Genomic DNA, 14,845 nt, shown 5'->3' with positions numbered 1-14,845 from the left:
ATGATGATGATTATATCGGTGGTGATAGTGAAAATGGAGTAGCGCGGTCCCTCGCGATGGAGGTAATCCACATCCAGCAGACCTTTAACAGTCTAATGGCTGAACGGTGGAGACACAACCACTCGGACGAGCGAGAGACGGAGGGAGAGGGGGGCCAGAGGGGGGGGGGGGAGGTTGGGGTAGAGGAGCTAAAAGCTTTGCTCAGAAGCAATTTGGAGTCTTCTAATCACATTCATATTGAGCGTGCAGGAAGGAGAATGAGGACTGATCACCCCCCCCCACCCCACACACACACACACACACACACCCCACCCCCGAGCGCTCTGATGGCAAGATGGCACGGGTACCGCCCGGAACGTTCCAACGCCAGCCTGAACGCCCTGACCAACACTCCCCCCCCCCTTGGCTTCATTCTAGACTCCACTACCCTTCACATTTTGCACATTCACATCAGTCCTGTTACATTACATTTTACATTTAGTCATTTAGCAGACGCTCTTATCCAGAGCGACTTACAGTAAGTACAGGGACATTCCCCCGAGGAAAGTAGGGTGAAGTGCCTTGCCCAAGGACACAACGTCATTTGGCATGACCGGGAATCGAACTGGCAACCTTCGGATTACTAGCCCGATTCCCTCACCGCTCAGCCACCTGACTCCCCGTTGGTCAACTCAAGCTGATGACATCCGTGGCGGGCACCAGGTGACGGTCAGACGGTTCATCATCACACACACACACACACAAACACACACACACACACACACACTGAGCCTCCTGGGACGTTCTATTTACAGTAAAAGATGGCTATCTCATCCTGCTGTCGGTTGCTGCCTCCAGCACACCACTGTTTCACTCTATTTGTCTGGGGGATGATAGATATAGTGCAGCTCCCTGCCTTTGATTCATCATTTAAAGTTATTGCATTCTCAGGGAGAACGATTTCTGAGGCAGAACCATACACTACCACCAAACATAACTGTTTGAATCGGTCCAAACGTATCAATTATTTTGGGCTCCAAAATACATATTTCTTTATCAACCATTTTAAATCAACACTTGGGTCTGCTGTCTGAAATGTAACGTATGCAAAAGTGTTGAAGCTGTTTGTGAACAAGCGTTCACAAAGTGAGAATGTTATTATTGTCGTGTGAACACGGAACAAATAACACGGAAGAGATAGCTCACATTAAATATAGAAAATGTTAGCCACGTCGGCTTTTGTGTTTATCTGCGCCTACAACCCTCAGGTGTTCAGCTTCATGGTCTGTTTGCTGATTCGGGACTGGCCCAATTTCAACTATATCCACGATCGAACTGCCACAATGTAGTGGGTCGAGCCTCAGCTCTCAACCGGGCCGAAAACACGGCATTCTGGCTGATTTCCGAACAGGACTGGCTGTCAGCGCAATGGACCCAACTGGAACCAAAGGGAGGAAAGGAGACATAAAGGTGTGGTTAAGGACCTCTGGGTGGAGAAGTGTTTGTGTGGGTGGGTGTGTGGGTGTGTGTGTGGGTGGGTGTGTGTGTGTGCGAGGTGTGGGAAAGGGTGTTTGTGTCATCAAGCCACCACTCCTCAAAGCACAAAATCGTCACGGCTCCGAAAAACCCGTACGGGTCGTCTTTCTCGTGTTTTTCCCTCGACCTCTTTTCATACCTCCCTCCGTCTTCATCCATCCATCTCTCTCTCTCTTGCTCTCTTTCTCTCTCTCTCTCGATCCCCAATTCATCCCTCTCTCTCTCTCCAAGGCTGCTGATGTGCGACTTTGCTTTGCTGCAGAGTTCATTCAGTTAAATGGTGGGTGTGCGTGTTCGTACGTGTGCGCGGTGCGCCTATATGTCCGTGTGGCGGCGGGGGGCGGGGGGGGAAGGGGCGGGGGGGGGGGGGAGGAGTGTTTGCGTGAGGGAGCTAAAGTGCAGCATTACAAAGAGCGTCCGGGAATAGTGCATTTCCACAGCGGCCTCGTGAATATGGAATCCGAATAAAGTCTTGCCGATGTGCCTCTTCCTCTTCCGCCCCCCCCCCCCCCACACACACACACACACATCTCTCTGAAACCTGACTGTGCTTTGATGTCTGGAAGACTCGCTTGGAAACTTCACCCATCTCCAAAGGCTTCAAGCATGTGGAGGAGTCGTTTGAAGAGCGAGTGCAAACTTCCCTAATGGTGTGTGGGAGGAAGACGATGGAAAGACGATCGGAAAAATGAAATGAAATCATTTCTCCATTTTGGGGGTGGGGGGGCCGTGAAAACATTCAAACGTCGACGCGTGTCGACAGTTCAATCGACGCTCGGACTCAAAAGGTAAATGTGTCCGGCTTCTTCCGTCTCGTCGGCAATCGTCGCCCCCTTTCGCGAAGTCGACGACGCTGTCTTTCCCTTGAAGGAACTCCCTCCCACGTCAACCCCTGTTGCCGGCCTAGTTAGGAGAACTTGGAGCCGTCATTGAGGACTGCTCGGAAACAATATTCATCCCTGCCAGTCAGCGCTACTCCTCGGGGCACCAGCGTTCAGCTCCTCGCCCATTGTTTACCCAGACTCCGCCACACAGACCATCTCCTCACCCCTACCTGCTCTCCCTGCTCTTTACCTTTCAACCTTCAGCCTCCTTCCCCCCCTACTGTGCCCCTTGGTCCCCCCTCCTCCTCCTCCTTTAATCTTCATTTTGCTTCCTTCCATTGCCTACTCATCCATCTCCTATCCTTCCTCTTCCTCCCCCTCCACCTCCCCCTCCTCCTCCCTCCTCTATCCCCCCTCCCGCCCCTCCTCATCACCAAGGTGACGGAATTCAAAAACCGGAGATGTCGGAGCGCATCTCGTCTGAGTTGTTCCATGGCACCAGCTCCGGCACCTCCGGGAGCGCCTCGGACAATCACCCGGCGCACGTCGGTCTGAACGCGCCCGGCGCCGGCTAGCTCCGGCCCCCCGACTTGGGCTGTTCTGCTGTGCTGAGCTCGCTGGTAAAACTGTTGGTGAGACAAAAATCCTGTCGTTTGTCGATTCAGCCTTTCTAACGGCACCGAGGAGGGCGTTTGTCTGCTCATGAAGCGCCAACCTAATCTTGTCAACGTCCAAATGCGCACTTGCATACGGGATGGAAATATATTCTTTACCTGGTAGTTGGCAGTCTTAGTAAGGGAGCCGTGTGATTGCGTTGCACAATTATTAAGACGGTAATGAGAAGGTTGCTGGTTCGATTCCCGGCCGTGCCAAATGACGTTGTGTACTTGGTCAAGGCACTTCACCCTACTTGCCTCAGGGGAATGTCCCTGTATTTACTGTAAGTCGCTCTGGATAAGAGCGTCTGCTAAATGACTAAATGTAAATGTAAGACGGACACCTTGATATTGAAATACTGGGACGGGGGAAACTTTGGGCAGCGCCAACACACGTCTCTGTGCTTCTAGACGCTTCTGTGTTGCTCTTTAACTCTCTTTGACTGAGAGGCGCACCAACATTTCCAGGAAAAGCGGCTCCTCTTTTGCAAGCACCCACACATGACATTTAGAGAAGGGTTTGAGGGAACAACACAGCCAACGTCCTGTCCAAGTAAGGATTCCGTGAAGTCTTCGCTCGCTGTGGCATTTGGTTTAAAAGACTCTATGACTTGCCTCCAATACCTCTCTATTTCTTTTCATCTGGATAGCGGTTTCTAATTAATTTAGAGTGATGGCATGAATGCTAAAATGGAAGCGGTTTCCTCCATGACCTCGCTATTGTGCATGTGGCAGGTTTTTCGAGCAATTAAACATTTCCCTTTTGTACTCATTCCTAGACAAGACGGAGTGCATATCAAACATGTCATCACAGGAACATCTTTCTTGGGGTTATCAGTAATGACCTCTCAAGTTCTCGAAGAAGATATTCCCACATTCAATGTTTCTCCTGTTCCTCTTCCTGGTTTCAGAGCGGTGTCACGGCCAGCCAATTCACTGTCGGTGAAACAGAGCCCATGAATGGAGGACGTTGTCAAAAATCAAATGAGAACAGATGACTTTTCATTCTACCTTAATTGCGCCGTCCTTCATCTGCATAATTCGTATGACAACGAGAGTCCTCTAAGATAAGATCATCTATTTAAGGAGGGCCGTTCGGTTCATCATCCAGACGGGCTGGCATCCTTTTGTTAGGATTTGAAGAAGCTGCTAAATTGACTCCTGCCGTCATCTTAGCAGACGCTCTTATCCAGAGCGACTTACAGTAAGTACAGGGACATTCCCACCCCCCCCCCCCCCCCCCCCCCCCCCCGAGGCAAGTAGGGTGAAGTGCCTTGCCCAAGGACACAACGTTGTTTTTTTCACGACGGGGAATCGAACCGGCAACCTTCTGATTACTAGCCCGATTCCCTAACCGGCTTGTTTTGACTGGGAGGGATTTCTTTATATAAGAGTGGTGTTCAGTGGAGCGATTCAGTTGAAGACGAAAAGTACTACCTCCAGCGCAAGTGTGGCTTCCAAACTTAAGTGACTGGAGAAACCAAATGTCAATGCCAGCCCCCCAGTCAGTCCTGAACCAGAAAGGACCCGTCTCGAGGTATTTCGCTTCACTCCGACTGAAATTCGTCTCTCTCTGACCTCAGGACTAGTTAGACTAGGAGAGGAGATGGGGTGGATAAAGGAGCAGTTCGCGGAAGCTTTCGCGTGCCTCCCAGAAGAGATGACCCTCGTGATTGTGGCTTCAGGGACTCGGTCCCAGCCCCTAAAAATGACCAGATTTTCATTTCACACACCGGATCCATTAATGTTCATTAGTTTCCCAATGAGCATTGCAACATATATTTTATGTTACATAGATGAATATATATATTTTATGTTACATAAATGAATTGTAACGGCAGACTAAATTAAAAGTCTGGACATGTTTAACGAGGGGGGGGGGGGGATCTTAATTGCGGTTTGTTAAATTACCGTCGCCTCGGCGCACGTTTCTTTCATGTTCCGTTACAGCGTGCCTGTCACGGCTCGTCAAAGCTGGAAGAGAGAGAGACAGAGAGAGACAGAGAGAGAGGTAGAGAGAGAGAGAGAGAGAGAGAGAGAGACAGGAGGCAGGAGGAGGCATTCCCACTCTCTACAACACTGTAGAATGTAAGGGGGGGGGGGGGGGGGAACCCAAAGCTGAGCACGGCAAAAATCCGAATTAAATCCATCCCTCCCTTCTTTGTGCCGGAATCTTCACCTGCCTTCCTCCGAGATGTTAGGCTTTTCATTCCACGTTTTCATTCACAGCCCCTCACTCTCATGCGGAAAGACAAACAGTGTGTTTCTGGACCAGCCTATCTGGACTTCAAAGGCACGGCAGAGTGGGGATGGAAGTCATTTTCCCTTCAAAGTCAAGGTCAAATTCGCGGGGAGACTCTCAAGGCAAGAAGGCTATTTACTTCGGAGAGAGTCAGGCCTGCTCTCCTGGAGATGAAACACCACTTGGTTTTCCTTTTGTGTTTTTTTCCTCGTTCCCCGCGCGCCTTTCTTTTCTCGCCGCTTATCTCCCTCTTTCCCTTTCTCTACCTCTCCCTCTTTCTCTTCCCATCTCCCCCCTTCCCTCTCTCTCTCGATCTCCCTCTTCCTGTTTCCCCCCTTACCCCTCCGGTTTTCTCTCTCTCTTTATCTTTGTCCCACCTTTCTCACCCCTTCACCCTCCCTCCCTCCCTCTCTCCTCTTCCCCCCCTCTCAAGCCCATACCAGACACGTACAGACCTGGCTCACCTCCTCGAAAGCACATACCGACATCCGTCAAAGCTTCGGAACAGGCCGGTCACCCCGTATTTCCTAAACTGGGCTCCGGCCCATGATGACAGCACGCACTGTCAATGCTGTTTTAAGGGTTATAAACTCCCAACAACAGATCATGGGCAGACTTGTCTTTTTTCCGAGCAGAGGAGTGTGAAATAAACATGAGGCAAAGAGGGAGAGAAGGGATACACGGGCGTGCGCCTGCCCTTTGTGGTCTCTGTGTCGACGGAGTTTCAACCCGGATTGGTTCGTGCGTGTGGGCAGCCCCTCAGGGGCGGGGACGGTGGGGGGGGCTCGGGCAATCAGCCAGCCCCGTCTCTGAACCTGTCAGAGAGCGGTACTCTGCGATGATCCATTGGCCTCTAAAGATGCCAGGAAAGCTCCTGAGAGGAGAGGAAATATGAGTGGAGAGACTCTGGGTGAGATGGCTTACTTTTCTGAGCCATGTGACCTTGCTAGTTTATGAACCACATAACCCAGCTTTAGGAGAGAAGGAGTAGGGACCGAACAATTGTTTGCCAATAAAAACATCCACAAAATGAGCCGAGCACCGATCTTCACCAGCGTGGAGTTGGGCAATCGCTGGGTGATTTATGCAGTCGAATGTTACATTGGAAAACATTCTAATTGAAATTAATTTTTCCATTATCGAGCTCACAATGCTTAATATCTATTTTCATCCGAACATCATCAACGCCATTTGCTAAATCAATGCTCAGTAAGTCACTTGCAATAACTCATTTATTCTTTGCAATTCAAAGATTCAGATCACCCATATGAAAGGCATCTATTCACATTGACGCCACACCAACTCTAACAGCTCATCACTTCCAAGTACTTAGCCAGCTATATGGCTGTAAGATCCAAACTAAGTGTGTGTGTGTGTATGGGGCCCCACCCACTGTCCCATCTGGCTGTCGTGTAATGGGACTTGATTGTGCCAAGATGAGCCGTCCAAACACAGCCGTTCTTCAACAGTCATTCAGTCTCCGCCCGATGCAGACAGACAGGGTGACAATTTCCCTGTGATTGACGATGACTCTCAGGAAGCCTTTTGCTCCGGTGTCACGGGCAGGTCGCGAGAAAAGAGGGGCCACATGTGGGTAGACTGTCACCCCTCACCCCCCCCCCCTCACCCCCCCTCACCCACACACACACACAAACACACACACAGGAAGCTCCAGGGAACCGACGCCGAACACGTCTCCGTGCCAGGTGTGACAGGGAGGAAGTGAGTTAAAGACGATGTTTTCTTTTCCCTGAGCAGGTGTGTTGGGTACATCAGTGTCCCAGCAGCCCTGTGACACTGGCCGAGACTTCACCTTACAGCAGGCTGAAGATAACCCAGGTAGAGGAAAAGAGAGAGGGAGAGAAAGAAGGAGACAGAGACACGTGGTTCAGAGTAAAAAAAAAAAGAAAGGGGGGGGGGGGTGACTGAGATAGATGGGAAGAGAGTAAAAAAGAGGGAGAGAGAGGTGGGGTAAGATGGTGCAGAGCAAAAACAACAGCCAGAACGGCTAGCTCTCCTGAGTGCTTCAGGTAAACCCGATCAATGAGACTGCTGCAGTTCACTCCCATCACACCGACAGACAGAAAGAGGAGAGAGAGACAGAGACAGACACACAGAGAGAGAATGCTATCAGAGCACTTTCATGCTCCAGATACTACAGAGACAACAAGCCAATCTGTGTGATAGGAAATTGCATGGATACCCAGCTCCCCTGACAGAACAGGCCCGCTCCTGCACACTCCTGGTCCACATGCCTCCAAGTCCATTGGAAATCCCCTCAAATCACTTAGCTGTGCTTGATTAAGCATGCCTTGCCCGACTGACCAGGTAGCCGGAACGCTATCGACCCTCAAAACAGACTACAAGTCCCTGAATGCTTTTAGGTAATCTCTCCGACTGTTAGTCACTGTATGATACAAGAATGAAAACACACTTTTACTGAATAGTCCCCCCCCCCCCATCTTAAATTTGTTGTCTTTTATTCATTGTTGTTGTTTACTATTGCTTTAAGATAGTTAGCGTAGTTAGAATAGGTTTATAAGGTTAGTATAGATTATTTCAGCTACTGGTTGCACTATCTGCAATATTGCACTATTGTACTTCACTTGTCTTGGGTTAGTATAGGTTTATAAGGTTAGTATAGGTTATTATGTGTATGTGTATTTAGAGGTTTAGTATATTGCATTGAATATTGTATATTATTTGTATATGAGGTTTACTATATTTTAGCTTATCATAGATGTAATCTATGTTCTGTGTACGTATATGTTATGTTATGCCAGGTTGCTTTGCGTTGTCTTTAGAATTTCAGTGACCAGTCTGACCCTGTGTTGTTCTGTGCATCTGACAATAAAAGACTTGAACTTGAAGATGTTCTTTGTATTATGGGGATTTACCCTGTTGTTGTTTTACTTATTTTTTTCCATTTCCTTTTATTGTTTGTGTTTGTTGTATTTGATTCATGTAAAGCACTTTGTAACACTGTTTTGAAAAATGCTACACAAATAAACTTGACTTTACTTACCACTTCATTTGGTGTTCTCGTATGTTCTAATGCCATCTAGATCTAGCGGTGTCCATCTAACGAGCAATAGCCTTCTAGACCGCGCTAGACATCCCACTCCTCAGACCAGTGTCTACCACTCTATTACATAAGACATGAGGCAGACCACACAATGACTGTTGCAGCTCAAGACAAGGCAAGTTAAGAGACACCGACAAGCTGTACAGCACATGTACACTTTGCCAGGAAGACGAGGTCGAACCGAGAGCTGAATCACCATTAGGGAGCGCATGAACCTGCCATCACTCCTGCGCTCGTGGCGGTTATCCAGCGGAGCTCATTTTCTGGGCTGTAGGGTAGGTTTTGGCGAAGGCCTCGACCGGATTTCTAGACTTTTTCCCCAGGCTCGCCGCCGGTCAGGATGAAAGGGGAGACGCTTGTCTTACGTGTCAACAGAGAACGATGCTAATTGGCGAGAATGAGATTCGGGGTGATTAATTTGGACCGTTGTCTACCTCCGTTAGCCTCCGTTTTGCGCACACTCTCCGCACACACATGCGCGCACAAGCCGAGATAAGGACTCGATTGCCCACACACACGCAAGTGCACACGATCACATATGAACACACGGTCCGCTCGCGCCCACACATGCAGAAACGCACACAGTGACTACTCAGACCCCTTTTTTCTCTCTCGCCTTCTCTCGCTCCCACGGATTCGCACACTGCACAACCGCACAAACCACACAAGCTACTCACACACGTTCACTCACATTTCTGGCCACCCATATATAGGCCACACACACACACAGCTCTTTGAATACTAACAAGCTTGAGCTCTACTGTCAGCTGTGTGAAGGCTGATGTAACAGCTAGCCGCACAGACTCTCAGGACTAATGTCAGCGTGAACTCGACGGGCAGTTTGCCTTTCAAACAGTCATACACATCACATATTTTTACGTCTAATATCCTGGCTGACGTACGTTAAAATAGCTGCACTGTACAAGTGGTTAAAACATGGGAATGGGGTTTGTTTCTCCCCTACCACTCTAGACACAGGGAGACTAGTACAGTGTGGTATGGTATGGTATGTTGTGGTAGGGTAGGGTTGGGTATATACACAGCTGCAATACAATCTCAGGATTACTATAGTCTTACTTCAGTACAACGTCAGTATATGGACAATATCACAGATACAATCCATTCAATAGGCTACATTCGGCTCCACAGAACCGGTAATAACACAAGGCTTTCAGTAAACCACAATACATGTGGGAGACACATGCTGACAAACATGCTTATACTTATCTTTTAAACATGATAAACATACACAGCTAAGACACACAAGGCTGCTGTCTGCACCATTTCAACAGAATTGGAAGGCGGCCACCATGAGTAATAGGCCTCCAATCTCTGAAAGCTTTCCACAGGCGCTTAGCAGGCAAAAATATTGCTTGCTGGGGGAAATGGCTCGATTAAGTTCATGTTTTCCAATGAGCAGGGAGGAGATTTTCCTTCTGAATGAAAGGCACGTCCTTGATGAACCTGGTGTTGTTTTCTTGGATTTGTCTTTGCCCTCCTAAATACCATTCCAGGACAAGCATCGCACCAAAGAGCACAATTTGCCGCTTAAACAAGCGATTTCTTCGCCATTTCTTTTTCGGTTGAAAACTCCCCCCCAAACGAATCCTAAACCGTTTGCACTGACACAGAATGAAAGTGCGGTTCTATTCCCCAATGCAACAACCGATACATTGCGTTCCACGGGGCTCTGATTTGGTGATCGTGGGTTTGTTTTTGTGAGCAAGCTTTCAGGGTGGTCACAGATCCTGCTCCAAAGGCCCCTACGATGGTTTGATGCATTGCAGCATTGCAGCGTTGGTGAAGAGCATCTCTTAAAACTCTCATCTCCACTATCCTGCCTCAACATAACACATTTCACGAACAACCTTGGTCATCACTTCGCATGCACACCAGTCTGGGAACAGGGAAATACTTCACATTCTCCCCCCCCCCCCCATATCTCTCTCACAAACAGGCCCCTATCTGTAAAACTCTTGGCTCTTGTCCAGCCTGCCTTTGGAGTTGAGGATTGTTGCTGGTAGATAATACTTTTTCTCTTGTAGTGTCCGTCTGTCTCTCGCTCTCTAACTCTCTCTTGCTGGTTGTCTCTTGTGATGGAAATTTGGGGCTTGTGTATGTAAAATGTATGTATCTTAAATGTGGTTTGAATTGTAAGCTTCTATGTTCATTGGTAAGAGACAATTTGATCGGACATCTGTTGCTTATACAGGAAGGGGAGATCGTTAAGTGGCGTTCAAAGGATTGTAAGGTGTTGCTGATGACTTGAGGGTTTTTTTTTGTGGTAAATTGGCTTAATTAACTCTGAAATGGAATGACCCTTCCAAAAGGGACAGGTGACAATTTGGGGTAAATGACCCCTGGAGTTATGACTTCCTGACCTGGAAGAGGTCTTGTCACCTGGAGGGGAGAGACAGTTGGTCTGGAGACAATGTGGATTCAACTGTATTGTTTTAAGGAGTAAGCCAATGGCAGAAGAGATTTGGTATAGCTGCATGTCTGTATTATGGACCAATGACCATTGAGAACTGCGTGCTATAAAATGGTCTGTCGAAGGACGTTCGGGGGGGTTCAGGGCCATCAGCTGGGTAGTGCTGGTGTCTGTTGGACTCTCCGGTTACATTCTAGATGGAGCTGTATGGAATTGTCTTTGTGTTATTGTCTGATGTTTGTGTGTCGATGACGTTATGTTGGTAACGTTATTATGTATACGTCGTACTTCAAATGAACCTGATACTTGACCCATCTTCAACTGATTCAACGATTGATTCTCTCAAAAACGTCCTGTCGATGGACGTTTTTGAGAGAATCAATCGTTGAATCAGTTGAAGATGGGTCTCTCTCTCTCGCACGTTCCGTCTCTCTCGCACGCACGCCGCCGCGGGTTTCTCGCAAAGACACGCCCGCGCTCTCTCTCTCTGTCCGTCTCTCTCTTTCTCACACACACACACACACAACTCTCTGTCTCCCCCCCCTCACCCCCTCTTCGCTCCTTCTACCCCTCTCTCCTCCCCTCTTTCCTCCCCTCTCTCCTCCCCTCCTCTCTCCTCCCCTCTCTCCTCCCCTCTCTCCTCCCCTCTCTCCTCCACTCTCTCCTCCCCTCCTCTCTCCTCCCCTCTCTCCTCCCCTCTCTCCTCCACTCTCTCCTCCTCTCCTCTCTCCTCCCCTCTCTCCTCCCCTCCTCCCCCCCTCTGTGAGTTATACAGATGCGAGGCCGTAACGGCGGTTCTCTCGGCGTGCGGGAGACGAGGAGCAGCTGCACCTATCAGCCCCCCTCCCCACCGGCATCACGCCACGTCTCAAGACAGGTCTCCGTCGCCCCAGCAGCGCCTCAGAGAGGCAGCGCCTCAGCGAGGCAGCGCCTCAGAGAGGCAGCGCCTCAGAGAGGCAGCGCCTCCCAACCGTGGCTAAGAATTCCCTTGTCAGTCAGTTCAGGGTGTGATTTCAAATTGAAAAGCTGCCCCCCCCCCCCCCCCCCCCCCCCCCCCCCTGTAGAAATCTTAACCCTAATCCTGATTTGTTCCAAAATGAATGCTCTTATTTCTTATCTTGAAACCTGGGCATTGTGTTTTGGCTGCCGCTCTGTGCGCAGGCCTGGGATGTGTGGGGTCACTAATGTGCCGTAACCCCACTCTTTCCCACCTGCCACAACACATTACCGGACACAGGAGAATCATTCAGTTATGTGTGAGTGAGCGTGCGAGCGAATGTCTGTGTCTAATGGCGAACTGGTTCACGCGTGGCTCCCTCTCCACATATGAGAGGGCGTTCTCAATGACAGACTGTTCGGGGAACATAATCAGATAACAATGATGTCAGGAAAATGGAGCGTGGTCTAAATGAGCTGGTGATGATTGGGAGCCTGATGCCATCGCCACACTGCCTGGGGGGCGGTTCAGTCGTCCTTCGGGAGGGTCCAGCTGGGAGTCCACCAACCAGTCTGTCACTGTCGTGATCGATTATCAATCACTCTAACCGGGCGACAAATTGGTAAACAAATTTGGGGATCGCTGCTAGGCAGGCGAAACGCACAGACAAGACCGGCAACCAGGCAAGCAGACAGGCCTGACAGAGCGCCAGGGCCTACGAACGGCAGCGACTGGTGCTGCTGTTATTGTGCTTCCGTCTATTCCGGTCGACTGTGTTCGACGACACACTGCTTCGGCGCCTGCTAATCTCCCTCTGTTTCTCTGTCCCCTTTCCTCGGCTTTGGTTTGATCTACCGTCGAAGGGGAGACGGAACTGCACTGGAGGAGAGGGAAGAGGGGAAGGATGGGGGAGGATGGGGGAGAGAGGCTTGAGGCGGGGAGGTGGGGGAGAGAAGGGGAGGAGAGAAGGGAGGTGAGGAGGCAGGCAGGCAGTCAGCCAGCAGGCCAAAAAACGAGAGACTGTCTGTCAGACACTTCATTGATTCCACTGGGTGCCTTCAACCTTTACACAATCCCTCCGGGCCGCTTCTCAGCACAGACCCGCTATACACAGTGTGTGTGTTGACCAAATATGGGGCTGAATCCTAGGGTAGGAGAAGTCTACTGGGTGCATAGTCTCACAGATACATAAAAAAGGAGATGGAGAATCGAGTATTTTTGGTTTTGGATCATCTTTGCCCCCCCCCCCCCCCTCTAAAAAACCGTTTTCGAAAACCTTGCCCACTGCAGTTGTATATCTCTCGACGAGGAAGATGAGTGTGCTTTCATAGCGTGCTCAACACACTGACTTACGATGTTACTGTTGGCAGTAGCCTCATCTCTCCCATACATGACAGGGCAGATTAGTTGGGTTTTACGCCAAGCAAAAGCCTTGCCTGGATGGTTCTGGAACCGTGGACCAGCCCATGTGAGGCAGCCTCTCCCAGCTCCAAAAAACAGCACTACTAGACTGCAGCTCAGCACCAAATCATGAACTGTCAGCGCTAAGGATGGGCTCTTTTGTCGCACCATAAAATATTACGAGAGACTTTAAAAGAGGCGTCTTCCCTCTGACACTCCTCCCTGAGAGGAGTGTGGGAAAAGCAGGCTGAAATATCCGACTCACTGCCGGGGAGGTGAACAGGGCAGTCTCACATCTAGCCCTTTCTGGGTACACAGAGACAACTATCACAAAGTGATAAATATCGAAACATGGTGCATTGATCCTAGGATTGAATTGATCATCATCGACTGTCCACTCCTGTGTTGCTCATTTACAAAGCTATTATGTGGTCTTTCTCAGAACTACTTAAAGATAGATGCCGTAAATGGTGTGTGTGAGTGTGTGTGTGGTGGGGAGGGCGTGTGTGTGCGTGTGTGTGTTATATTGGTAACTTTATGAGGAATGAATGGAAAACACGTGTGCCCCCTAGTGGTTACTTCAAGTGTCCACTGTTGGGTTCATTTCAAAGATGAGTGGTGCTGATGATGGAAGTTGAACACTTACGATAGAAGACATATTCAGTGTAACTTGACCAGATCTTGTCCTCTGTGTGTTGGTTGACCAACGAAGCCGTGACTGAAGAGTTACAGGCCACCATCTGGAAACCACACTCCGACAGCATGTCGAAGGATCTCTCAAGGTGTTTAAACTTCAGGTAAAAGCGGGAAGTGTAACGGTCAGGTGTCCTGTCGGGATCTCTGCTCTCGTTCAACGTCTCCCCAAAAACTTCCTTGGCTAGGGCAACTCTCCCGCATATCAGAATCCGCGGGACCCGCCTGAATTTGGCATCGGTTTGACTCTCGCGGCCCGTCGTGCATGAGCCACGGTACCCAACTGTGATAAACCCACTTTTTCTGTCAGCGGGCACAAGCGATGACGGCGGACACATCCTTTGGTCGCTGCCTTGAGAGCCATCTTCATAATCACTGTGGAAATAGTCGTCTGGGCTGTGTTTTAAGTCGTCGGGCGTCAAGATTTTCACTAAGTCTGGCAGTTGAAAGTATTCCGCTTCTTTCCTTAACCTCCCTTTCTCCGGGAAATGGTCGGGTAGTACAACTTGTTTGTCTCTGAGGTAGTCCAGTACGTATCGAAATAAAAAACCATCTCTGTCAATAAAATACCGTCCTTTAGGATCACGCGCCAAGTCGTTTGTGGCATCTTTCTTGGGTGAGAATATTTTGCCCAGCAAGGAATTTGGGGTGCCCACGAGTGTTGCATGACGCGTGTAATAAACCTGCCCACCGACGTTTAATTCAACAACATCTGGGAAACTATTCTGAACAGATCCCTGGTCTTTGGGCGTAGGGTTAGTCCTACAATTCCCGCTCAGTGCCATCGTTTCCGTCATGCCCAACGAAATGGAGTGAATGTATGTCCAAAAGTTGTTTCAATATTGAGTTATACACAGAGGATGCGCCGTGGATGGCTTGAAATTCGAATTAGACAGCAGTTTAACACATTCAACATTCATAAAAATGTACAATCTCAAACTCAGTCATTCACCTACCAGTCGCCTTAGTCGCCGGATAGAGTTGTGGATGGCGGCTCTCCACTAGACTCAAAAAATGTATTTCCAAATGACAGACAATGTTTACACACTAGACAATACAAA

General features: G+C 49.3%; 1 protein-coding gene across 1 annotated transcript in view; it reads right to left on the bottom strand.

Annotated features, from left to right (window-relative positions):
* kctd16b (potassium channel tetramerization domain containing 16b) overlaps positions 1–14,581 on the bottom strand; it is a 34,699-nt gene extending 20,118 nt beyond the window's left edge. The window contains exon 1 of the mRNA XM_067228635.1: positions 13,738–14,581. Within this exon, the coding sequence (XP_067084736.1) occupies positions 13,738–14,581 (844 nt within the window). The remainder of the gene's footprint in view (positions 1–13,737) is intronic.
* Positions 14,582–14,845: the final 264 nt, after the last annotated feature.

The sequence above is a fragment of the Osmerus mordax genome, chromosome 25 (genome assembly GCF_038355195.1).
Source record: "Osmerus mordax isolate fOsmMor3 chromosome 25, fOsmMor3.pri, whole genome shotgun sequence".
NCBI lineage: Eukaryota > Metazoa > Chordata > Actinopteri > Osmeriformes > Osmeridae > Osmerus > Osmerus mordax.
This window is presented reverse-complemented; position numbering and strand designations above follow the sequence as displayed.